The following is a 27,748-nucleotide window of genomic DNA, read 5'->3' on the forward strand; positions in this document are numbered from 1 at the left end:
AGCCTTTAGACATGATATTGAGGCCGGGTACCGAGTGTTGACTGTGCACAGTAGCCTAGTATGATGATGACATACAAAGATAATATTGATGATTGAGATATTGGAAAATGCATATGATTTCATTATCATCTGATTACCTAATTATCGAGTGATCAATATTCATCATATATGGTTGCATTTGGTATAATAACATGGTTATGGTCGGCATGTATTATGTGTCATAATTGTGAGAGAGTTATGATGATAGTATGACATGGTGATCTGTTTATTCATCGTCGATGATTATATATTTTTATCAGTTATGACATGTTATTTACTTTTCATTTATATATTATTGAGGATACATTCATATACTCATTTATGACATAATGCTTTTTCTGAGTCATATTATCCAGTATATGATTTACTCTCTGTTTGGTATTACTGATTTATGGTAAGATCTATTCACTGAGCATTTTGCTTATGACTTTCTTTATTTTTTTTTAATCCTTTCAGATATGTGGTACGTGATAGCGACTTGAGATATCTCGAGAAGATATATTTTAGATTGATGAGGTGAGCTATAAGTGCGAGATGGTATAGATGATAATTTGTATAGAAATTGAGTTGTATCGTTGTTTATTATATTTGTACTTTATTGTATCAGACAATAATTTGTATAATACATATCAGATTATAGTGTATTCGTGTATCAGTTGTTTAGTTGTATTTTGATGGTTTGTCGTGGCCTATGTGGGTCCTACCAAATTATGTAGTGGTTTAGTGTACATTATTATAGACCTAGATATTCTTATGTTAACATGTTTATTTAGTTAATGGTATGATTTATGTGGTGTTGGATTATATGAGCATGGATATGTTAGCAGGTATTATTTTCATGATGTTATGATTATATATGCATATGAGTGTATCAGTGCGTGACAGGCCTCGCCCGACCTATCGGGTGCGCCACGCACGTCGTGTGAGTGCGTGGGCGTACATGTATTTGTGCCGGATGGGTGTGTTATATAAGGTAATAATTTCGAATCTCTAATTACAAAAATTTAATTTTAAGCGCTTTTATTTAAAATAACCGTTTAATTACAATCTTTGGTTTAGTAAATTTATGTTTTTGAAAAAATATATATATATATATATTAAATACATAATTTAAAAAAAAAAATAAAGTACACATAATTTACATACAAAAAAATATATAAATTATCAATTAAATAAAAAGATAGAATACTGTTAAATTTACCTCCATAGACAAGTAATAACCAATGCGATGATGAGTATGAATTCAAAATGAGAGAGCATATTACCTATACTTTTATATAACAAACTGATTCATTCTGAAGTGCATATAAAAAATAAAAAGCAATCACTCGTCAACATGAAACTCTTACACACACATATATATGCTAATAACTATAAGATATTTATTAGTATTTTTATTTAAAGATAAAATATTGATTTGATCAGTATTTTAATAATAGCTACAGTTTTTTTAACATCGATTTAAGTTTGAAAGAAAAATTATTTTGGTAAAAGTAATTTGAGACAAGGTTAGTTTGGTAAAAAACTCCTATCCCCCTCCTGATATCCGCAGTTGAACCGACTTAAGTGAGCGCGAACCGGCACTAACCCGCGGCTAGCGAACCGTTGAACCGGGTTCACGAGTTCTTTTGGTATGTCTGATAAGAATCCTATAAAACGAAGGCCGAGCCCGCACCACTGTCTCTTCCCCAAACCCCTCTTTTTCTCTTTTTGTATATTTTTTTTTGTATTTTTTTTCTTCTTTATTCGATCGTCACTTCCAAGTTCCACCCGATTACCAGCTGGGGCTTCGGTCCATCATCTTCTCCCTCTCACGCCTCTCCTCGTCCTCTCTGATCAGCTGCATCAATGGCGAAAGGTACCATTTTTGAGTCTTTCTTGCTTTCTTTATTTGTTTCTTTCATTTTTGCATTCAGTTTCTCAAGAATTGGTGAGGTATGAGATCTCCCAGGTGTCATTTTTGTTTCTTTTTTTTTACTTCTTGGTTAGGAAATCTTGTTCTTGGAGCTTTGATGTAGGCCTTGAAATTGTTCGTTTGTATTTCCAATTTATTTTGTGTGTTCTGTGGCAATTTTCCATGGTTTTCTCGATTTCTGGTGCTGCGAAGGGCTTGGAATTGATTTCAGCCATAGGAGTGTTATTTCTGCCAACCTGAGTTTATAGAAAGAGAGATTTGGCGTTCAGTTAGGTGATGACTAGGTGCTTGATGCAAAACCTAGTCATAGAAGGTGCTTTAGAGAATATAATGAGAAAATATAGAAGCTTCAACATGCGTTGCTGATCCGTTGCGCCATGAAGGCCAACTTACACCTTCCTCTTTATCTTCTGGAAAATGCTTGGGATTGAGTTACAATGTGTTGGGGATTGGTTATCTTATGAAAAGCTGTGCAATTTTTAAGTATCCACAAGGAAAATTTCTAGTATCCCTATTTATGTGAACATGTTGATCATGAAAGATCCCTTTGTGTCATTGTTTTTCTTTTCTTTTTTCAAGATCTCTGGTTTAAACCCAGATGGCATTATCAAGTAAGATCTTTTCCTGCCTGTTTTTCAAAGTGAGATTCACAACCATAAGGCAACTTGAGGAGGTCAAGGTGTATCGTGCATCCAGTAAATTGGAAAAAAAAATAATACTATATGCAATATGTTGCAGTGAAAATCCTGACTAATAACATGCAAGCAACCTAACTAAAATTTCTGTTTTTTGGTTTATCTCATTTTCTTAGAATTCACAAAACTGAAATAGACATTAGTTGGAAGGAACAAACAACATATATGTTTTGGTGATTCCTTGCCTCCTATTAAGTCCATGACGGAAAAAGCTGTCCTCTTTGCTAATTTAGTTTGTATCTTTGAGTCATCATATCATTTATCTTTGTCATCTCAAGAAAAAAGTTGATGATATATTCTTGGAAAAAAATGGAAAGAGAGAAGATGAAAGGAATTTGTTCCTAGGTTGACAGCCATCTGGTGATCCAACTTTACTGTCTTTTAAATTTGACCAACTTTACTTCCCTCAGAAACAAGAAGGAACAGACATAAACCTCTTACGCATCCAAATAAAGCATGTTATTCAGTTTTTTTCCCTTGACCAAGAAATTGACTATGATACTATTTGGATCTCTTCCAATAACTAATTTCGTGCCTCTTTTCAGTGTAGCGAAGTGGTGCAGTATGATAATTCATTTTATTGTGCATTATATATATGAGCTGGTCATATAGCAGTTGAATGTGTCCTTTCTTTTTTCTTCTCTGATCTATTTTAACTTTATGATGCCTCATTCTGTTTCCTGTAAATTGTTTGTGTTCCCACATGTATTTCTATAATGACCACCTCTTTCTTGTTATCTTCATTGTGACAGATGACGATGAGGATGACTATGATGAACCTGGTGGAGGGAATCGTTTCTTAGGATTTATGTTTGGCAATGTTGATAATTCTGGTGATCTTGATGTTGATTATCTTGATGAGGTAACTTTACCTGTTTAGATTCTGTTTAAATTCCAGATGCTTTAGGTGTAAGATATACAGGCACAGATATTTTCATTGATCAAATTAATAATATTATAATAAGCTACACATAAAGCTTCCTTTGAGAATCCCAATCCTTTCCCTAGCTAGATGAAAGCTAGGAAGCTAGAAACTAATGGAACTTTTTTATGTAAACTATATAAAAGTATATAATTTTGGTTATTAACCGAGGAGACATTTATTTGTGTGCCATTACATTTCTTGTCAATGGAACGTTCTAGATGAAATTCCCAGTCAGTTGAAAGAAAGTAATTGCATGAAGTGTTGAATTATGCCTAAGTTTCCTGGGCAAGAACTTCACATGTTCTTCTATTGCGTTGAGAGATGCATATGTTTGAACTTTTCACCTTTATTTAACTCTAACCCGTATAACTAGCAGTTTGTATTCTTGTATGCATTAGTGTATGTAAACATTATTGTTGTCTTCATATATGCTGCATGTATTCCTCTGCATGACTGTATATGTTGTCATGGATTTACATGACTTTCATACATATGGATGTCATATGCAGGTTTAATTCATTCTTTCTGATATCTATTTTATGATTTCCTGGTCACATTTGCTTCATCTAACGTGGACTTGCAACTTTCTGTTCTTAGGATGCAAAGGAACATCTTTTTGCCTTGGCTGACAAGCTCGGTCCATCCCTTACAGACATTGATGTATGGGTCCTTACCACTTTGCCTGTTTTTAGAGTCATACTTAGCTCACTGTTGTATCCAGCCTATTGGATTAGATCAAGATATGCTTTTCTATATCATTTGAACTAATTTATTTATATATTTTTTAATACACTTTGTAGTTAATTAAGTCTTCCCCAGCACCAACAGATGCGTCTTCCGAACAAGGTAAGTTCTATATTTTGAATATTATTTTGCAATGTTATACTTTTCTTCAGTTGATACTAGAAACAAAGGTAGTGATGTAAATCATTATCTTTGTTATGGAAAACCTCGATTTTCTAGATAATCCAATATAATACTATATTTATATGGATTTATACGGATGAGACATCCTGCAAATCATTTCTAGACTACAGTTAAACGATCCTCCTTGAATAATTCATCCAACCCAAGAATAGCTATAATGTCCTGAAGTTCTTTGTAACGTTGTAAAGTTTCCTTAACTCTTTGTGCAGTTTCATAGTGTTCCTCACCAACAATCCGAGGTTGTAAAATAGTTGACGTTGAATCTAAAGGATCCACTGCTGGATAAATACCTTTGGCAGCTAATCCTCTTGATAATACGGTAGTAGCATCCAAATGGGCAAATGTTGTGGCAGGAGCAGGGTCAGTCAAATCGTCAGGGCTGTATAAGAAGTAAAAGAGATATGCAAAATTGCACAACTGCTGTGGATCAATCTTATAAGTCATATTTTGAAGCTTTGTGAGAGAATAATTGAACAAAAGTTAAGGTGTGAAACAAATGTATCTGAAATTAGTTTGGAATTATACTAGGTAGATACTATCTGCTTACTAGGAGGATTAATGGAAAGTGCTTACTAGGACAATTAATGGAAAGTGCTAGAACGAGAGAGGAGGCTTTGATTTATTATACATTAATTCAGAAATATTATTAGGGAGTTCCTAGATAATGTGATGGATTCTAGAGGAGAAACAATATATATTGTCTTAGGCTATTAGCAAGGTTATATATGACAGACTATAGTGGAGGCACTATTGGAGTGATGGTAATCAGAGGTGAGATGAGTGGGTTTCCTATATTATAATGGTTCTCTGAAGGTTTAGCATTAGTCATTACTCATTTGGATTAGTTATAGATGAATTAACTAAAATTATCTGAAGTTAGGTTTTGTAGTGCATGCTGTTTGAGGATGATATTATGTTTATTGATGAATTAAATTGGGGTTCAAAATAAGGAAAGTCGTGTTGACTGACATGGGTCGTGTTGATGCTAGGTCGGCCCATGGCACGGGAAATAACGACGGCACCCCTCCCAAAAGGCCTTACATAGGGATTCTTCGGTTGCTTAGAGAAGTTGAAGGAGATGTAAAGTCGGCGAGGACTGTCGTAGCCATGTGGAGAAGGTCGAAGAAGATGAAAGTGCCATGGTGACTCGTGTTCAAAAATACCTTATAAGCACAACAATCGTTTGTAGTACAGAATAGAGTTGTCGAAGTTCCAAGGAGATGGCAACGAATAATACGCTGAAAATATACAAAGAAATACCAAGTAGATTACTGTTATAAAAAGTTAAATAAAAATAATAAGCAAATGAGAGAAATTGGGAAGAGAGAGTGACTAGGTGTTGAGATCTCTCAGACTATTTAGATTTGTTTATTTTAAAGTTCAGCATGTATAACTTAATTTGGAGGTTTCATTTCCCGAACCTGTAAATCAAATAATTTAGCACTATAATATGGAAGACGGAATAGAAAATAATTTTATTGATTTTTTTATCACTTACTAAGCATATTGCTAGTTCTATTGTAGCCTAGTCCAAAATTGATGATATTATCTGAGGCGACAACACAACGGATGATCAAACTACTACATAGAAATTAATTTATTCGGACATAATTATATAAATGTCAAGTACGTAATTATCACAAAGATCATGAGATAAAATAAATCAACCTTTAAAATTATATAAGCATTTTGGATTTACAAGACCAAAAATAAAATAGAAAATAACTTAAATAGGGAGAGGCATCTCCTAGCCGCACCAATATGATTAGCTAGTCATAATAGCTTTCTTATTTCTTTTTGATATTTTTTCTACTTCTATTTCTCTCTCTTTTCTTTCCATTCTCTCTTCTTTTTTTTCTCTCTTTTTTGGTATTTTTTGGGATTTTCATGATCTCTTCACTCTTCTACCCCTTTATTTATTGGAAGTTTTTTAAAAAATAATGTGACGAGATTTGCTACAAGGTTAGTGGCATGAATTTGGTGCAACAAGCATAAATGACGCTGCAAGTCGGCCGGATCTATTATTTGGTCGGTTGCGAGAATTCGGTGCAGCCGAACTGGATGACGATGGGCCTACGTGTAAGCTTTTTGAGGATCTAGTGCAATGGTGGATCTAATGCAATTGTCACATGAAATTGGTGCATCCAAAGCCTGAATTTGATACATTTAGAGTATGAAAACTTGGATTTTTGTAATTCTGACACATGCAAGGTTGACACTACTTCTCTAAACTCTATTCTAGCAACAAAAAGTAAATTTTAATTAATATTTAAGCATTTTATAAAATGAAACATAAATTTAAAGAAGGCCTATTAAATAACTAAAAAGACGCTTACATTTTAATAATTAAGCTAGTAAAACTAATATTCTAAGCGCATTTTCATGCACTTACCACATTGCTAGGGGATTTTTTTCTTGTTTCCTTGATCAATCAAGAAAAAGAGTGGAGAAGATGATTTGAATCACATAAAAAATAGATTTAGATTGTAGAGGATCCTTTAAGATAAATTAGAATCCATCATCACTTAAAATAGGATCCTTAAAGATAAGTTAGAATCCATTATCACTTAAAGGATCTACTTCACTTAAATTGGAATCCTTTATGATAAGTTAGAAATTGTCACGACCCAAAGCGGAATCATGACCGACTATGTATCTTAATACACTTAGATACACGAAGTCTTACCTAATATTTTTCTTGAGATACATGAAGCTTTAACTAATATTTTCCTAAGTCTCAAGATGACAAGAATATTTTTTATATAAAAAAAGGATTTCATTGATTTAATCATTCGGGTTACAAAAGCCCCATTGAGATCAGAGGCAAGTAAAAGCAAAAGAGGGATAGGGTAGACCTTGGACTAGGTACAAGCATATCCTTGAGAATGACCCAAGTTCGCAAGTCAATTAGAAACTTGATTGGTGTTGCGAAGAATATGATTAGATTGTTGGTATTTCCGAAGTAGCACTCGGATTTCAACTATAGTGGCTTCAATAGACCATTGTATAGGAGTTTGATCGTTGATCATGTTTACGAGAAGCAGGGAATTAAATTCAATCATCAGGCTGGTAATCTCTAGATCCTTAATTGCACGCAGTCCTTTGCAAACAGTCACTGTCTCAGCCACCAAGATAGAGTGGAAATGAGAGCACTGATTACCTGCAATAATGAGGTTACCGTTGGGAAGCCTAGCCAGGAAACCTAAACCCCCAACCTTTTTAAAAGTAGTGAGTGAGGCATCGGCGTTTAGCTTAACCCACCCTTGAGGTGGAGGAGCCCACCTAATTGGCAGGGTTGGAGATTTAGGTTTGGTAGGCCCGAATGGCTTTTGCTCATAGTATTTCGCCTTTTCCAAATTTGCTAATGGATCATAGCTTGCACAACCTTGAACAATTTCTGTTTTGGGCCCGTCAAGCCCTCGTCCTCCAAAATCTATTGACCACTATCCCAGAGGGGCAGATTTAAGGAATTTAGGTCAAATGTGTCCTTCCACAAAGGCCCAGACCTTGATAGTGAAAGAGCAGCTATAGAACAAGTGTTTAATGGTCCCGGAGACAAGGCCATAGTTTGGGCACATGCTAACTGGCTCGATGTGCATATGGTTTAGAATATCAAATGTGGGGAGCCTAGCCCAACAGATCTCCAAGCGAAGATTTTGACCTTAGGAGAGACTCGGATCCCACTGCTTCCTCCATCCCTCCCACATGGAGGGAGCAGGGATAGAGTTATTATCTAAGAAAACATAGACAAATTTGGCAGTAGCGGTACCTTTGGGGTTAGGAGACCAACCCAATAGTCCGGTCTCTTAAAGATAAGCTGCATGGTGAGAATATCCTCGACAAGGCTTGGGCCAAAAATACAAGCAAAATAATGTTCTCCGCCTAAGCCCTATTGTGAATGAGCTCGATCACTCTGTGAAACCTTTAGCTTCTCTAACATTAACAAAGGTGGGCCAACGATTAGAGGCAAAGAGGAGAGCTAGAGGTCATTCCAAATATCCATGGAGGCTCTGTTGTTAATGACTTTAAGCAGACCCAGGTGGATGGTAGATAGGCGTCAATTAGCAAGCACTACACTAGAAACAATTCTTAGTTTTTTTAGCCTTCCAAGGGTGAGGAATGCCATACTTACTCTTAGCAAGATTAATCCACTGCTGGTCACCCTCATTGAGGACAGCTAGGACCCTTTTAGCCATGAAGGCAAGCCTGACCTGATGGAGGTCCCTAATAGCAAGGCCACCAACACTTTTAGGTTTGGTAAACTTATCCCCATCCTACAAGGTTTAAACCGCAAGCAGCATCGGACTTATCTCGGAGGAATGTACAGGAAAGTTTAGCCACCCTATCCACTATCGCAGGAGGCGTCCAAGAGGAGGGCAGCAAATGGACCGGCATAGAGTTAAGCATGGAATTAATGAGGGTAATCCCCCCGCTTGAGTGAGTGAGGCGCACTTGTAGCCTGCTAATTTAGTGCCAACTCTAGCTAAAAAATCTTCATGTTTCTGGATAAGCACATGCCTAGGGGATATTTTCACTCCAAGGTAATTAAAGGGGAAACTACCTTCTTGCACACTGAGGATGCTAAGGAGGTTCCAAAGCATACTAGGGAGCTTAGGATTACAATAAATTCAGAATTTGCAAAATTTATTCTAAAATTTGTAATCAGACTCAAACTTTTAAAGATAAGCATAAGATTTTCACAGCGGAGCTCGTTGCAGATTTAAACATCGTCGGCATACATCAAATGACTAATGGAGTGCAGGTTGTTTATGGGGAAAGGTTGGATTTATTTAGTAAAATATCATCTTTCATTAGGCTGGAAAAGATCTTAACAGTAAGGATGAACAGATAATGGACCCTTGCTTGATGCTTATTTTACCACGTAAATAGCAGACGGTACCCCATTAATTAAAATTGCGAAGGAAGCAGAGGACATGCAAGTTGAAATCTAATTTACAAAGAGAGCTGAAAAACCCATATGACGCATGACACTCGAGATAGCCTCCCAATTCAGACGATCATAGGCTTTTTCGAGGTCAATTTTGATCACAACAACATCATCCTTAAAATTCGAATAAGTAAAAGAATGCACAAGTTCTTGAGCCAAAGTGATATTATTATGAATATGTCTACCAAAAATAAATGTCGTTTGTTTAGGTCCCACCAAAGAGGTGAGGACAAGCTTGATCCTGTTAGCAAGGAGCTTAGCCAAATTTTTGTAATTTACATTGCCAAGAGAATTAGGTCTAAGGTTTACAATCTTAACAGGGTTCTCCTTGGGGATAAGTGTCACAGTGTCACATAAGTATGGCCCCAAGTCCAAGGGAGGGGATTAGAGTGTTGTATAAACACCATAGCCTCCAACAAAGCATTACCAATAATATCCCAAAAGTGCTTATAAAAGTCGACATGGTAGCTATCAGGCCTAGGGGATTTCCTAGTAGGCATAGACCATAAGGCCTCTTTCACCTATGCTAGAGTAAAAATCTTTGGTAAAATCATCATCACAAATGGCATCCTAGCAGGGAATCAATGGCCAGTGATCCGGGGAATCCTATTCTTCGACATCATTGCACCAAAGATCCTTGAAATAGTTTAAAAATTCATTTTGAATAAACATAGCCAATTGTCGGGCGTTAAAATGAGTTTTGAGTAAGATAACAATGTCTACGGGAAGGACTAAATGAGATTATGCGACGTTGCTAATAAAGCTAGAGTACGATGACTAGACTAGAAGTTTCTCTAGTGGGTTGCTTGATTGTCGTATCTTGCCATATAGTTGAAAGAAAGATTTTGTAGGACGGCTATACGACTAATGATGATTTATGGATCATAATGTTCGCTAGTTGGAAAACATCATATGAAAAAGTTGTTGCTAAAATGGATGTGGAGGTGGATGAGTGGGTTTTTAAAATAAAGAAGATAAAAAATGATGAATAGCAAGGATGGCCCTAATAGTTGTGGCATGGCATCTCACACCTGGCACGGGGGTGTGGCACACCCCTGTGCTAAGCCGACCGGCACAAGTGTGTGCCAGTTGGCATGGCTGTGTGTCGCTTTGTGCTGATATGGAGCTCTATTTTTTTTTTAAAAAAAAAAACTCTATGATCAATTATCATTGAATGAAGTTTTTGATCTATCCCATCATTTCATGTTCAACTAGATATTAGTTTTAATTATTGAACTATTATCAATAATTATGTGTTCAATTATTAATATTAGTTTTAATGAGTATGTTTAACCATATTATGTGTTGAATAATTATATTTGACTATTCCTTTATCTTTAATAAAATATGTCATTTACATAAATAAGATAAAAATATATATTATAATATAGGTTTTAATACATATATTTAAACCAAAAATTAAAGATTAGCATGCGAAAGACCCAAAAATATTTTTAAATATCATAAATAATTTATTAAAAATATGTTAAATATATGTTGGTGGCACATTAGGGTGTGCTAAGGTGTGCCGATCAGCACACCCCATGCTGACCGGCACGTGTCGCTAACACGGCTATCGTTGATGAATAGCATAAGTCAAAGATAGCATGTTTAGAGGATAGATTATATGAGAATAAATTGGATGGTTCAGGTAGATATGTCTGGCAGAGATAGATATGTCTAGCAGAGACTGTATGTGTAACAGGAAGAAATTATGTTCAAGTAGAAGATTCTTGAACGGCATGAGATGAAAAAGAGAGGAAAAGACATGATTTTACTTAATCAGTTGTAGACCTTGCTCTAAATAGACATGAGAGTAGGAAAATGATCTCTTCATCTGACCCACATATTTAGGATTAAAAGATGAATCATTGTTGTTGCTATTTTGTCATATAATACTGTTATTTTGTACCTGATCTCCCAATTTCTTCACTCCTAAGAAATTTGAATATCATATTCTTATTTATAAACATCTACTACATAAACACTATGTCTCCAAAAGCTGAAAATTTAATGTTCATGGTAAAAGGATGATATATCCAGGCAAGTTGTATCTTCTTCTCTAATTAATATGATATTACTGTATATTTTAAAGATGGTATAGCTATATCAGATCTCTTTTTTATTGGTGCCATTTAGACTATGATGAGAAGGCAGAAGATGCTGTTGATTATGAAGACATTGATGAACAATATGATGGCCCTGAAGTTCAAGCCACCACAGAGGAAGACCATTTGCTGTCAAAGAAAGAATATTTCTCTTCAAATGCATTATATTCTTCTTTGGAAAGTAAAACTTCTGTATATGATGAGGAGAATTATGACGAGGAGGATGAAACTACAAAAGATAATGAGTTGATGGGAGATCGTGTTGTTGAGCAAAGTTGCCCTTCAGCAGGTTGTAATGGTATCTTGCAATTGTTGATATTTCCTATATTTCACATGTGCTTGCTTTGAAATCTATATGCCAATTGTTTCAGAAACAAATTAGATTATATGTAGGACAATTTTTCTTGTGGAATCTATCTAATTAAAGATACTTTATTGGAAAATAGCCAGTACTGTCTCTTGATTTTCTTTGGATCTTTCTTGAATAATTTTGTTCTGCAAGTGGGATTTCAGTTTGTTCAAGTCAGCAAATTTATTGTAGTCTAACATTTTCTATTTTATCCTACCATTAGTTATTTCTTTTCTTCTTTGGAAATAAGGATAAGGTTCTGTACATCTTTTCTGTGCAGACCCCACGTAAGCAGAAGTTTTGTGCGCTGCAAAGCCCATCTTTTTGTTTTCTATTTTGTATCCTACTAATAAGTGTATTTGTCTTCTTTTTTTTTTGTCCCTCTTCTTTTTGTCCCCTTTATGTCGAAATGTTGCTTTAGACTCAGTTGTTTGAGAGTACATTAGTATTCTCTAATTAGAAATACATGTAGTAGTACTTCTACTTACTAACCAATTATTAGACTCAACTTGTAGCTAGAAGTCCAGAAGTTTGATACTTGAAGTTTAAGTAGTTTTGTGTGATGCAATCTTCCTTACTTGCAGGATATGTCTTGCTATGTATGATGAGGTTATGCAATATTTCTTGAACTTGAGGTTGTTACTTATGATTGACCAGCTTCTTGGTTGAAAGTTAAAACTTGTTTCTAAATTTCAGAATGATGTTACTTGCATCTGCACATCATGCTGCAGCTTTTTGCTTGTTCATAACTACATAAGTTTTCTGAGTTCGTCATTTTCCTCCTTTTCCTTTTATTTAGATGTTGTTTCGGTTGAGCGGCTGGAATTAGTTTCTTTGGAAGAAACTGTTGCTGATGATAATATGCTTTCTTCTGTATCCCCAAAAGATGAACAAGTGGACTTTGAAATGGATGATTTTCAGGTAACTTTTAGTTTATCTATGCATTCGATTACATTGTGAGTTTAGAGAAAAGTTGTCTTGTTGCTTGATTTCAATTAATCGGGAGACAATTGGTAAGCAATACTTTATTATATATTTTTATTTCCTTCATATGCATGCTGTATATGTTCCAGAGACCGTTAAGCTGCAGCAAGATTTTGAAATTTCCTAATTTTAGCCTTTGCTACTCGTTTTTCATATTTTCTGATCCAGCAGGAAGACACTGTCATTGAATCTGAGCATACTGACTCTAAAAGTGAACCTTCTCTTCCTGTTCTCTGCATTGAGGATGGCAAAGTGATTTTGAGGTTTTCTGAAATTTTTGGCGTTCATGAGCATATAAGGAAAGCTAGGAAGGATCATCGTAGGCAGTCAATAAATAAAGGTATGTGGTCTTTCAACCTCTTGCAATGTGCACATATTTTTGTTGTCTTTCCTGCTAGAATATTTTTGTTGGCGACATGCTGCAATTGTGTCTCCTGCCTTCTTTGACTAATTTGTAAATTTCATATATTTTATGTCTCAATCTTGAAATTTTCAACCAAGTTTATAATTTCAATCAACTATTAGGTAATTTAGAAAATTTTGCCATTTCATCAGCAGTCATTGTAGGAAAATTGTTAGATACACTTAATACAATGCTATTGTTGTACTTTGTTTGGTGTTGTTGCTGTTTCCTATATTTTTTAAGATTTCGTTTGTTGATAAATACTTCCAGAGTGGTCCAGAAGTTTCGATATTGCTAATACCGTAGAAGAAGATGAAGAAGCCTTTCTGAGGAGTGCCTTTCAGGATTTCTCTGTTACTAAGCATTGTAGGTTAACTCAAAATGATGTCGAAGGTGATGCAGAGCAGGCTACTTCAGATTTTATTCTGCAGCAAAAGGATTCATTCCTCTGTTCGCAGCCAATGAAAAATGATATCACGTCAGATATGCTTGCGACCCAACATTCTCCCTTTTGTCCTGATTTTTATCCGCTTGATCAGCAGGACTGGGAAGAAGGGATTATTTGGGGAAACTCACCAGCAGCAAGTCATGGTTTCTCAGAGAGCTGTGCGATATCTGATCCTGGCCTTGAGCTTCATACTGAACCTGAAGATGATGACTGTGATCCCAGAATATCTGAAAGCGGTGACAGAAATTGTCATTTGCTTAGTGATTCTGTTTTAGCTAAACCATTTGGTTCCGGGGAATATTCAGTTAACAATCGATCCTCTGAGAAGAGTTACCATCCACAGTTACTGAGATCAGAATCTCTTTCGGAGAAGAATAACTTTTGTTCTGCTGTATCAATCAAAGGAAATGGAACTACAGAAATCTGCAAAGGTGATGCTTTGAGGCATTTCAGCAAACCTTCCTTGTTGAACAAGGACTTACTAGAAGGGTCTTGGCTAGACCAGATTATTTGGGATTCAAGTGATGATAATCCAAAGCCGAAGCTCATCCTTGATCTTCAAGATGATCAAATGCTCTTTGAGATTTTAGATGAGAAGAATAGCGAGCACCTTCGCTCTCATGCAGGTGCTATGGTGATAACTCGCCCTACAAAGTCTTCAATGGAAGAACATGTTGATCTTCACAGCCATGGGATGACATCTGCTGATCGATTCAATATTTCCAATGACAAATATTATTCCAACAGAAAGATGTCACAGCAGACCAAGTCTCATGCTAAAAAGCGTACATCCCTGGGTATTAAAGTCATGCATTCTTTACCTGCTTTGAAATTGCAAACCATGAAGCCCAAGTTGAGCAAGTAAGGGTGGACTTTTTCTCACCATTCTGTGTATTCTGCTTCTGCTCCTGGTGAAGTTATTTCAAAGCACATAAATGACGTTTTATGACATAATGCCTATTTTCATCTGTTTTCAGGCAAAGCAACATTGCGATCTTTGTGCTTCCTTTTTTAGTTAGATAGTTTACTCAGATAGGGAGCCTTTTCCTGCATTAGAATAGTTGTTAGATAGAGCATTCTGCTGCATGTGCATGGCTTGTTCCTATATATAAATTAGCATCCACCTCTTAGTTGGGTATTTGAGGATGACTTTTGCATATTTTCCTCATTAATGCGTGATTCATAATTTTTGGTTCAAAAATGAGTTTGCAGATGCCATGGAGTATTCATATTGTATACTTGGCTGCCGAGTTAGAATAATTGTTAAGATAGAGCATTTCTTGCATGTGCGTGGCTTTTCATAACCACCTCTTGGTTGGGTATCTGAGGATAATCTTTGCCTCTTCGTTCATTTATACATGATTCAACACATTTAGGTTAAAAAATGAGGACGATTTTTTAGATCAAATACCTGATATGATACTGTCGGGTGCACAAAATGGAACCTCAATATATATAGTACCAAGTCTTTGGATCTACATAACAATTGTTAGTGCGATTCAATCTAGAGCTTGGTATTGTTATGGAGAAGGGGAAGAGGGGAAATGGACTAGAGGAGTCAGCAAGAAGAAAAGATATGAATAGGAAAATAAATTAGAAGGCATAGACAAGATCAGGTTATACTATTCTTTCAGTTCGTTCTCTGCATGATAGACTATTAACCCTAGATGGGTATTCTGTTGGCTGAAAGAAAGATAAATGTTTAAGTGCAGGTAATGCAAATTTCTTGACTCCCTCTCTTTCTTTGATCAGCCAGAAATCTTTGACTGCTTGATATATTGAAAGAGAATATACACCAGGCGTATGACGTCACACCTAGCCTTATGTAGTATAGCATATATAAAACGTATGGTCAGTCATAATATTGGATCTTTGAGAATAAAATGGTTATATATATGTCCTAATGTTAGCAAATTTTGAACGAATCACTGGGGGGGCGGGGGCGGAAGGAAAAGGGAAGGGAAGGGAGGGGTAGTGGGAGAGAGGCTGCAAGAAAAAGTAAGTTGTAAATTGTAATGACGTGTTCATTCTTTTGACTGTTCCAATGTGGCTAAATCCCCAGCAACTTAATTGTCATTCCCAGATGAATAACTGATCTGAAGCTCCTGGAGAAGCGAATTACATAAAAGATGCACTAGTACCTAGTTGTCCGTAATTTATCTTTGCCTTTTTTTTTCTCTCTCTCTCACGTAGGCAGTGCCAAAAGTTCACGTTTTCTATGGTCTCCTTAAACTTTTTGTAGTCCTCTGTCCTCTTATATATCACTTGTTCAGCTGTTGATACAATGCATACTCTTGGGTCTCTAACAACATATCTTTTCTTTCGCTCCAATAAATCTAATTTGATTCAATTTGTAGTGACCCTCTTTCCTACTTTTTTACTGGTTAATGTGAATTTCACTAACTGCTTAAGATCTTAATGAAATTTTTGCAGCAAGGAAATTGCAAATTTTCACAGACCGAAAGCTTTGTGGTTACCTCGTGAAAATGAAATTGCTGCCAAGGTGCAAGGAATTGCTTGCTCCAATGGATCAATGATAGTTTTATTGATGAGTATTGGAGGAAAAGGGGTCAAACTTCATGTCAATGCAGAGGAGAGTTTGTCATCTGTGAAAATTAGAGCATCGAAGAAGCTAGGTTAGTATTCTCTTGACATAATCTTAAAGACATTTAATCTTTCTTCCACTTTTACTTTTCTATTTTTTTCAAAGCTATTGTAAATTCATTTTTCATAAGTTCCAGAGGAGAATTCTGAGTTCGTATGTAAAATTTCCAGTCATCAATGTCAAACCAACTTCACCTTTATAATGGAATCTACTCCATCTCATGCAGATTTCAGACCATCAGAGAAAGTTAAAGTGTTTTATTCTGGAAGAGAGCTTGAGGATGATAAGTCTCTGGCTGTGCAAAATGTACGACCCAACTCTGTTCTTCACCTTGTACGTACTAAAATACATTTATGTCCGAGGGCTCAAAAGTTGCCTGGTGAGAACAAGCCTCTGCGACCACCTGGTGCATTTAAAAGAAAATCTGACCTATCTGTTAAAGATGGGCATGTGTTTCTGATGGAGTAAGTCATGTCTTCATGTTTGTCTTCATCTTATACTTGAACGCTTTTCAAGTTTCACCATTTCTTTCTATATTCCCCGTGATGCTCGACTTGCTTGCCTTTTGTCAAGAAAAAAAAAAAAATCAAATTTGTCATGGATATGTTGTTCTCAACATTAACAAATCTTACATATTGGTGCAATAAATATGTTCTTTTGCTCTCTCAGTATCTCTTGTTTATTATAAGTGCATACTATTCCTTCCTCTCTGCTAATAGTTGTGATCCTTTTTCTTGTTATTATTGTTCAATATTTGAAGATATAAATCTATGTAGGAAACAAGTTAATTATATGGACTATCTATGTTATTGAGAGAATCTCATGTCTTCGTTTTGTTGTCCATTCCCTTCTTCACTGAAATCAGCGATAGTAAAACTGCCTGCATGATAGTCGACATCCTCCCTGATTACAACATCCTGGATATGTGAATCTGCTTGATGATGAATGGATGCAGGACACACTACAGATGCACCAATACAAATCTTCAATTGATAGAGGGTTACATGATATGAAGACGACACTACGCAAATGCTTATATTTTGATAAAAGTGGATGTAGGACAAACATTTAGTTATTTTATGGCTTATGGAAGAATAACAAAGAAACTGAAGACATTTAATGTATTATCGCAGTATCAAGACCTTAACTTGTATCGATTGATCTTTAACATTTTAAGCTTTTCATGGTTGACATTGATCATCACAAAAGAATACTTTTCTCCATCCCCACCAGCCCACTCTGTCACGGCCTAAAGTAAAAAAGGACGCCCTTGGCTTGATCCATTCGCAAAGGGCTCTGAAAATTGTTTCCTCATACTTTCCAAGTGATTCCTGTGTTTATCCAATCCTTCTCTGACCTCTATAAATTTGTAAAATGTTAAGGCTGATTACAGACTTCTATTTTAGAAGCTTAAGCCCTTAGGTTAGTTGGTCAAATGGTAAGAGAGCCAATTTGTCTTAAAAGTTAAAACCTAGTCAATTCTCACTCCCTGCCGATCTCCGTTTATATCATCTGATAGCAAGCAGTTTGCCGGGATTACAATTACTGTGGGTGTGCACTCCATTTAGTGCATAGCAGTGTCACAGTGGCTGCACATGAAGGAATGTGTTAAGGCATGATATACCCTCTAGAAGCTTAAGCTTTTAGGTTAGTTGGTCAAATAGTAAGAGAGCCGATTTGTCTCGTTATCCTAGTCAACTCCCACTCCCTTGCTGATCAATCCCTGTTTATATTATTTGACTGCAAGTAGTTTGCTGTGATCACAGTTACTGTAATATTCATTTATGCCTATGTAAGACTGGCCACACATGAAGGAATGTGTTTAAGGCATGATATGCACTGTGCAACCCACTTCTAAAAGGTAAACAATAAAATAGGAACAGACAATTATCTGAAATATTAAGTTTTTTAATGTTGTGATAGTTATATATTTGATGATTTCGATACAGTAATGAGTTTACATATGTTCTGCAACTGTACACAAATGCGTGCTTTATTTGCTTCTGCTTTCCTGTTTCTTTAACTGGTAGCTATTCCCTCGGGCTGTTTGCAGAAAAAAGCTTCTAGGTTTTGTAATTGCAAGATTGGACTTTTAAAACTGAATGCGTTTAATTTTTATACTAAATGTACATCTTTTTATATTGAAGTACATCTTTTTATATTGAAATACACACAATTTATATTTTTATACTAAAGATGCGCACAAGTACGCACAGGAGCTCATGTTTGCTATTTTAAAAACTAAAAGGCTTTTTTATGCAAATGACTCCTAAACCTGCACCCCTTCGTAGGTCTTGTTTGCTCAGATCTAAACGCTAGTCAGCAGATATTATTTCATGTCGAGGGATATTAGCAAGTTATACTAGTATCTCACACTTCATCTCATAATATTTTCTACAGGTACTGTGAGGAGAGACCTTTGCTTTTAGGAAATGTTGGGATGGGTGCCAGACTTTGTACATATTACTTAAGGACATCACTTGGTGACCAAACTGCTCAATCTATGCGAAGTGGCAACAATGGTCTGGGAACTGTGCTTACACTTGATCCTGCTGACAAATCTCCTTTTCTTGGAGATATAGGCGCGGGTTGCAGTCAGTCATGTATTGAAACAAATATGTATCGTGCACCTGTATTTCCTCATAAGTTATCCTCCACAGATTATCTTTTGGTTCGTTCAGCCAAAGGGATGCTATCCCTTCGTCGCATCGATAAACTATTCGTTGTTGGCCAACAAGTAAGTTTCATGACAAAAGAAATGATGTATATATAGATATGATGAACTATGAAGCATTACTTTCATTGTAAGATATTATGGATCTAGGTTGCCATCTTTATCAATAAGAGCTTGGATTCAAAGACATAAATGTCCCAGATCAATGTCATATGTCTAAATGCTTAGGGAGTGACTTTTCTCAAAGTTGGCATTCAGGGAGAATGGAAGACCGTTGTGCTAATTGACATACAATAGGGAAGCATCCTATTAAGGTGATATTTAATTCTAATAATTTCATAGATTGGATCAAGGTTAATCCTCCAAATTCTTAGGTTTAAATGATGCAACTTAATTTTTGAAAACCATCTTCAGATTTAAGAAATATTGTTCTTTGCTCACTTGAGGCATATGCACATTCTGAGAATATTTAATGGTTGTTTCTGCATGCACTTGAAGTTTATGCTGGTATTTGCTCAGGCATTTTACTACATGTGCGCATGTAAATAGGAAAAAGCTGTAGTGATTCTTTTTTTGCAGTAAGAACGGACAAAGTATGATAGATCTTATTGTGCCCTTTTTATGGTTATCTCTTATAACAATTTTGATAGGTTTGTGCTACTCTAACAGGAGCCTCACATGGAAGTACTTTCTCCAGGATCAAAAAATGTGCAGACTTATCTTGTTAACAGGATGCTGGTATACATATACCGTGAGTTTCGTGCTAGAGAAAAACCTGGCTTGCTTCCTCATGTTCGAGCTGATGAGTTGGCTTCACTGTTTGCTAATCCAACAGTTGCTATTGTTCGTAAACGTCTGAAACATTGTGCAGATTTAAAGGTTAGCTTGTTAATTAAGCAACACTTCTATTTGTTAGTCCTATGTGCTACTTATCTAAGTATTTCTCTGTTATTATTATCTCTTACTTGTGATTTATTATATATATATATATGCAATTCTCCAGAAGGGATCAAATGGACAGTTATCTTGGGTAAGAAGACGTGATTTTCGTATTCCATCGGAGGAAGAATTGAGACGGTTATTGGCGCCTGAATCTGTGAGTTCCCTAATCCCTCTTTTCCACTCAATACATCATGTCCTATGATTTTCACTGACATTTGGTGTCTGCAATTACTAACACGAATGCCAAACCACTGTTTATGGATAGTTTTTATGAATTCTTATACATATTTATAAATATGCATATATATATATATATATATAGCCTCTCTTTCTCTCTCTCTCTCTCTCTCTCTCTCTCTCTCGCTCTCTCTCTCTCTCTGCATTCATTCTCTCTTTTTTGCTTGTATATTCATTAACATTTAGTTTTCTTTATGCACTAAAATTTAGTTTTCTCCAAGAGAAGTGGACAAGTATGTGAGGTAGGACTGTTGAGGGTCTTGAGACATAAATGGCTTACAGAATGTTATTATTGTAACAGTGTAAAGATCAGTACCCTAGTGATATGTATGCCCATGGAAGAAAAGTATATAATGAAGCTGATTTTGGATTCTTATGTTCCATCATATTACAACACCTATTTGTCAAAATTGTGTAGTCTCTACATGCCTCTTACAGTTGCCATGCACTTCTCAGAGGATATTATACTTCGCTTGTTATTTGTACCTTATTTAGATCTCATTTTTCAGTTTTCACCTATCTACAATATATAGTGAGTGTTGTGTCCTTGTTCAAATTGTAATATTCATCTCCAGAAGTTTTCTTATGTTAAAATGTTCTTGTGACTAGGTATGCTGTTATGAAAGTATGCAAGCTGGCCTTCATCGTCTTAAACGCTTGGGAATTCAGAAGCTTACTCACCCTGTTGGACTTTCCTCTGCAATGAATCAGCTTCCTGACGAAGCTATTGCACTTGCGGCTGCTTCACACATTGAGAGAGAGTTGCAAATAACTCCATGGAATCTCACTAGCAATTTTGTTGCTTGTACCAACCAGGTACTCATTTTCATCTTCATCTATCCAGTAAATGTTTGATAAAAGATTTCAAATGGAAACTTGAATACAGTTTGAAATCTGGTTTTCTTTGGGTCATGAATTTTATAATCTCAGTCAGATGGGAATACATGCAAAATATGCTCCACAGATGGTAAATTGTTAATAGAATGCAAAATATGCTCCACAGATGGGAATACATGCAAAATATGCTCCACAGTTGGTACCTGGTTGCTCGTACCAACCAGGTACCAACTGCTTTATCAGAAGACCACTGTTGTATCACATATATAGTATCAGAAGACCACTGTTGTATCACATATATAGTATCAGACGACCACTGGAGAGAGCAAGATTGAAAAATAGTATCACATATGACTTAAGTGGTTGATTTTGACATCTTATTTGATAATGAATTCATGCTCATGATTCTGAATAATGGACCTGGCATGAAAAGTTAAATATTGGGTCTAAATGGGAGGAAGTTGTAATTATATGGTTGTTGTTAGGTAAAACTCTATAAACTGGAAGTTATTCATAAATGCAATGTTTGAACTGAGCAGACATTATTTCAAGAGATCAACTGGAACATCAGAAGGTTCCAGTCTTCCAGATATTTATAAGTTTCATCTCTTCTTCACTAATAAAGAGGTAATTGAAGCATGATCTTAAAGCATTACAATTTATATCCAAAACACTGTAAGACTCAGGAAGTAAACAGGATGAATTATAATTGTAGATTTCCTGTTATCAAAGTGGATCTTTTTCTATTAAACACTAGGTCGTTGGATAAAGTATGGATGTAGGACGTTTGCAGTTGGCAAGTTTTTACAAGGTAATAGGATGTATCATCTTTCTGGGCCACTGTGTTTCATCTTTTACATGTTTTTACAAATAAGTGCATCTTATTGGCATATTCATGGTAATCTTGGAACATTTTACAACTTCTTATTATAATGTTCCAGTTTTATTGGCTGCCTTGCTATATCTACATGCAATTTGGTATCCAAGCTATTCAGATGATGCAAACATTCTACTATTTATTATCAACTTAAGTTCATCGTACATCAAGTAGATCATGTCAATTTCAAAATAATATCTTTCCTACTTCATGCTTTATATCACATATCATTTTATTTAGTAATAATATATCTTGTTTCTTTACATGACGTGCTTTTGCAGGACCGTGAAAATATTGAGCGATTAGAAATTACAGGCGTTGGTGATCCATCTGGTCGTGGACTAGGGTTTAGCTTTGTTCGTGTTACTCCGAAGGCACCTGTTTCAAACTCAACGGCAAAAAAAAAGGCAGCTGCTGCACGAGGAGGCTCAACAGTGACTGGGACTGATGCTGATCTCCGGAGACTGAGCATGGATGCAGCACGCGAGGTAAAAGGGAATACACTGTTCCGCCCTGACTTTTATACGACCATATAAAGCTAATTTTATGCAGTGTAGAAGCATCTTTTTTTATCCTAACTTTCTTGTTTTGGCGTAGATCTGTAATAATAATTGCATTTCATTCAGCCTTGTCTAGCAGTACTTACATATCCAATTGTCAATTGTAGGTTCTCTTGAAATTCAAAGTTCCAGAGGAGCAAATTGATAAGCTAACAAGGTGGCATCGCATTGCTATGGTACGAAAGCTTTCAAGTGAGCAAGCAGCATCAGGAGTTAAAGTTGATGCAATGACCCTCAGTAAGTTTGCACGTGGCCAGCGGATGTCTTTTCTGCAGCTTCAGCAGCAAACAAGAGAAAAATGTCAGGAAATTTGGGATCGACAAGTTCAAAGTCTTTCAGCTGCTGATGGTGATGAAAATGATAGTGACTCTGAAGCAAATAGTGATCTGGATTCATTTGCTGGGGATCTTGAAAATTTGCTGGATGCAGAAGAATTTGAGGAAGAAGATGTTGGTAACTCGGATTTGAGAAGCAATAAGTTAGAGAGCAAGAGGGGGCTTAAAATGAGAAGGTGCCCGTCTCAAGCCCAAATTGAAGAGGAAATTGAAGATGATAAAGCAGAAGCTGCTGTTATAATCAGAATGCTTGAAGGTAAGGATGATTGTTTTTATGTACTACTACTTTTGGTTGCCTACTTGATATTGATCGGTGTAGTTTGTGCTGGTCCTTGACTTCTCTTTCAAATTCGTTTTTTGCTATATGGATATTATATGCTAGAGGCAGCAATTGCTGTGCCGACCTACACAAGCTAACGGCATACCGGCACGTGGCACAAGGGGTGCCGCACGGCACCTCTCCTAGCAGCAATTTGCTCGCTGTCAATCTCGTCATCAAGCTTTATGTCACCACCGACCTCGTCGTCACCCATCGCTTCTTGACAACATGCTAACCTTGTTATCAAGAACATAATTTAACTATCCTAAGAAATCATTACACTATATGAGCAATTAGTGTAATGTGCATGTGTTCAGTGAAATAGTTGATTCCATAAAGTTCTTTTAATCAATCTTCCATAAAGTCTCTGTGTACTATTTCTTTCTGAATTTTGTTTTCAGCCTTAAAACAGATTCAGAAGAAACAGAAGAGAGCTGTAAACCTCCTGCATCTTGACTCATGCGAAATATTTAGTTTATACAGTTGACAAGTTTAGTCTTTCTATTTTGGCACATTGAATGGAAGCTATAGAAGGTTATCTGTCTAAAATTGTTACTTACCACTGTTTGACCATTTATGTATCATTCTGCAGAGGGTCGAGCTGATATGAAAAGGAAGAAGAAGAAGCAGATTGGAGTAGAAGTAGGTCGTGGTTCCTATTTAGATCTCGAAAATGCAGACACTACCAAGAGAAATAAGTTCGGACAAATAATTACAACACCTCGTACTGGTGGTCCCCTAACCTCGAAGGAAGTCGTAATAAGAGAACCTAAAGAGGTACCTTTTACTTGTTGAGCCAGTTACATACTGTGGCTTCTTTATGTTAGATACAGCCTGATTAGATGCTACTTTTTAATAGCGGCTGCTTATTTAACCTAAGTTACAAGTTTACAAGGCGATGACTATATGTTGCTGTGATGTAGGTTGAAAAATTCTTTGCTGAAGGGAACTTGTCTGGGAAAATGCAATCCAAAAAGACTAATGGTGCTAGTGATGACATATCTGGACTGGTGAAAAAGAAAAGTTCTTTAGCAAAAGATGGAGTTAAGGTAAGCCAACTATTTATTTAGTTAAAGTTCAGATCTGAAATCTTCTCTTGTCTTCTTGTCTTGCCTTTTGGTTTATTTGCTGCTTTTCTATCTGAAATCTATATCTTTCTTATCAATGATTTCTCTTAAAACCATCCTTTCCCTAGTCGTCCTACATCACATAGCATCTCATAATAATTTGATAGAATTCAGAGATTTCATGGAATAAGAGTACATCTTTCTTAATTTTTATTTTATTTTGAGAGAAACTTAATTGTATCCCACTAAATATTGATGCTGTTGGGATTTAAACTCAAGAACTCTTATACAGAAACCACTTTAACCAACTGAACACTATCCTATTGGTGGAAAGAGAGTACATTTGTTATTGTTCCAAAGTTACCATTGTCCACGTCAACAGTTATTGAAGTGCTCATTCTATTGATCTCCTAGAGATGAGCTTTCATGGTTCTCTACACAACTCAATAAAATTATTTTGGTATTACTACTTTGCTAGTAATAACCAATTCATGTTGTCTTATTTTGTCGGGCAATGTTGAAAGTTGATGTGCTGTAAATCTGCAGCATGGTCTCTTCATTTTTGGGTGGACCATAAAGATTATATAAGTTGTCTTAGCAACAGAATTGTGGTCGTGGTTAAGTTGTCTAAGCGCAACCGTTTATCCAAGCTACAATAAATTATGGAGAACTAAATGAGTTAAGATAAATACATGGCACTTTGAAATGGTAAATTCTTCATGCAGGCCTTCTTGGCTATCGAGTAGTCCAGTTTGTTGACCTAGGATTAATGGGAAAGGTGTGTTTTCTAATGGTATTGTTGATGTCAGTTACTACAACTTATGATTTTATTACTTCTGCACTTTTGCTTAGTTGTGAGATATTCCTTTTCAATTAGTTGCTATTTTACTTATTGTGTCAACTCAAAATTATTATTCTACATATATACATTAATGACCTCTTTTGTCTACTTCTTTATGTCATTAGACATCTTAACACATTTTTCTCAAAATTATTTGTTATTTTGCTATCAATTGCCTTCGGTATCCAACCATTTCTCTTGTGCTTGCACTCCCCTTTTCTAAGTCTTCGGTCTGGCATGTCAAGACATAGAACGATATTAATAGCTGTAGATGTTACTTGAAACTTCACAAAAACAACCATCAGATATAATCTGTTTGAATCTGGATAGTTGAAATTTTGTGTGCAGTTCATATGCTAGAATGAAAATGTAATCTGTAATTGTTGCTCGTTATTTGTAATGATGTGACTTTCATGTTATTCAGTTTTAATTTTTAAAGTTTTGTAAACCAGACTTTTAAGGAAAAGAAACAAGGAGATAAGCCAGTGAGGGAGAGTTTTGTCTGTGGAGCCTGTGGTCAGGTGAGAACATATAATGCAGCTTTGTGGTCAGATGAGCCTCAGTTTTCTCCCCTGGTGACTAATATTTTTATTGTTGGCAGCTTGGGCACATGAGGACCAACAAAAACTGTCCCAAATATGGAGAAGATTTAGAAACAGCAGAATTAGATATTGCCTCAGGTAAATCTAATCTCGCTGACGTTGCAAATCAACAAGTGAAAACGCCAAGCAAGAAGTTGATACCTAAGATCTTGGCAAAAGTGTCAGAAGCTGAAGCACAAGAAAATGTTGAAAAGGCTAAAGTTCTCCCGGTGAAGTTTAAGTGCGGGCCAGCTGATAAGTCTTTTGAAAAAAGAGTTTCAGGGAGTCAGGTTTCTGATAAGCATATAGCAGATGTAAATATGGATACAAAGTCAACTGGGAAGATCAATAAGATAATAATATCCAATAAGATGAAGTCTGAAGATGTTCACCAGGAAATTCAGAAGCCATCTGTTGTAATACGACCTCCTGTTGATACCGACAAAGACCAACCTCGAAAGAAGATAATTATCAAGCAGCCTAAAGTACTTGCTCATGTGGAAAAGCAGGTTGAAATTGGGAATGATGTGGAGTTCAGAAAGACGAAGAAAATTACTGAGTTAGCAAGCTCTGAGAAGCTAAAAAGGCAGGAGAACCCATGGTTCACTGAAGAGGCCATTCAGAGAGATCCCATACATGGCAGAAAATTATTGAGGGAGGAAGAGAAAAGGAGAAACAAGGAGAGAATGACAGAAGAGAGATCTCGGAGGGCGCTCGAGGAGGAAAGGAAAATGCAGGAAGAACAGCAGAGACTATTTGAAATTAGGAGGTATGAAGAAGCAATGAAAAAGGAGGAGTCACAGAAGGCAAAGAAGAAGAAGAAGAAAAAGAAGAAACCTGATTTTAGGGATGAGTACTTACTGGAGCATAAACCATACAGAAATGACAGAAGGATACCAGAGAGGGATCGAGCTGCAAAGAAGCGGTCTGTGGTTGATGTGGCAGAATATGGACCATCAACAAAGCGACGAAGAGGAGGAGAGGTACTTTTGCTGTCAATTGAACAAAATTTAATGTCTTCACATCATTGTTAAGCATTTTGAATTGATCTAACCTACTGAACTTTTGTATTCAGAATGTTTTCTTCTATGCAAGGAGTATTTAAGCTATATAGTTACAGATGGGAGCGAAAAGCTATATATGTATTTTTAGATAAAAAAGTTATATATATTTATATATATCAGAGCAAGTAACCATTTTAATTTCTGACTCTCAGTTTGGAATCTTAAAGTGAATTTCTTTCAAGTCAAGTATGTCTAGTAAATAAATAATGAGGCAGTGTTTTGATTTTCTTTTTCCCTCTCTAAACAAGGTTTTAAGCCAAATGTATGATATTCTTAGCAAATCATTTTGTTGGACTTGGAAAGCTACCATAATAATTGGTGAACGGGAAGATATAAATGACTAAATGACCAGGTGGATTTTTGTTGTCTTTGCATTTATAAAACCATATTATATGACTTATTGAAATTTTGAGCAGGTGGAACTTTCAAATGTATTGGAGGGCATTTTGGACAGCTTGAAGGAAAACTTGGAAGTATCATATCTATTCCTTAAACCTGTGACGAAAAAAGAAGCCCCAGATTACTTTGACATAGTAAAGCGTCCAATGGATCTCTCCACAATTAGGGATAAGGTGAGGAGCATGGAGTATAAGAGCCGGGAGGACTTCAGGCATGATGTGTGGCAAATCACATATAATGCACACAGGTACAATGATGGCCGCAACCCAGGCATCCCTCCGCTTGCTGACCAACTACTGGAACTTTGTGATTACCATTTAGAACGGAGTGATCACCTGTTGAGCAACGCTGAAGCTGGAATTGAATTCAAGGATTCTTAACAAGGGATGAAATCTATTCTTTCACTTCATACCTAAGTTGATCATGAAGCCACAGCTGCAACTATGTGAGTTTATGGTCCCTTGTTTATGCAGTGCGAGCTACTTACTCGATTGTAATGTACTTAACTTTTTTACTGGAGTTTATTTTATTTATAACTCCATCAGTGTACATAAATGTAGATTCTTTGTTGAGGATCAGATGTAATCAACCCTGATATTCCCGAAATAGAAAGAAAAGCAATATTTTCGATCTTGCAGTTTTGTAATCAAGAAAATTGTGGTTGTTTGC

At 36.0% G+C, this 27,748-nt stretch overlaps 1 protein-coding gene across 2 annotated transcripts; it reads left to right on the forward strand.

The window, feature by feature from the left end:
* Positions 1-1,728: 1,728 nt before the first annotated feature.
* LOC140775304 (transcription initiation factor TFIID subunit 1) lies at positions 1,729-27,709 on the forward strand. 2 transcript variants are annotated; one of them, XM_073118521.1, is made up of 21 exons: positions 1,729-1,897; positions 3,402-3,511; positions 4,172-4,234; positions 4,375-4,420; positions 11,589-11,846; positions 12,706-12,827; positions 13,059-13,230; positions 13,564-14,602; positions 16,175-16,377; positions 16,573-16,810; positions 18,747-19,083; positions 19,690-19,899; positions 20,024-20,116; positions 20,809-21,015; positions 22,195-22,401; positions 22,581-23,064; positions 23,720-23,904; positions 24,051-24,176; positions 25,488-25,556; positions 25,637-26,599; positions 27,097-27,709. In XM_073118521.1, exons 1-21 carry the CDS (start codon positions 1,888-1,890, stop codon positions 27,457-27,459), a joined length of 5,505 nt encoding a protein of 1,834 aa, XP_072974622.1. In that variant the 5' UTR covers positions 1,729-1,887; the 3' UTR covers positions 27,460-27,709. The 2 variants fall into 2 exon arrangements, with proteins under 2 accessions (XP_072974622.1, XP_072974623.1); XM_073118522.1 differs by having other exon boundaries at positions 13,062-13,230.
* The last annotated feature ends 39 nt before the right edge of the window (positions 27,710-27,748 follow it).

This window comes from Typha angustifolia, chromosome 14 (genome assembly GCF_048772165.1).
Source record: "Typha angustifolia cultivar Huaian chromosome 14, ASM4877216v1, whole genome shotgun sequence".
In the NCBI taxonomy this organism is placed as follows: Eukaryota; Viridiplantae; Streptophyta; class Magnoliopsida; order Poales; family Typhaceae; genus Typha; species Typha angustifolia.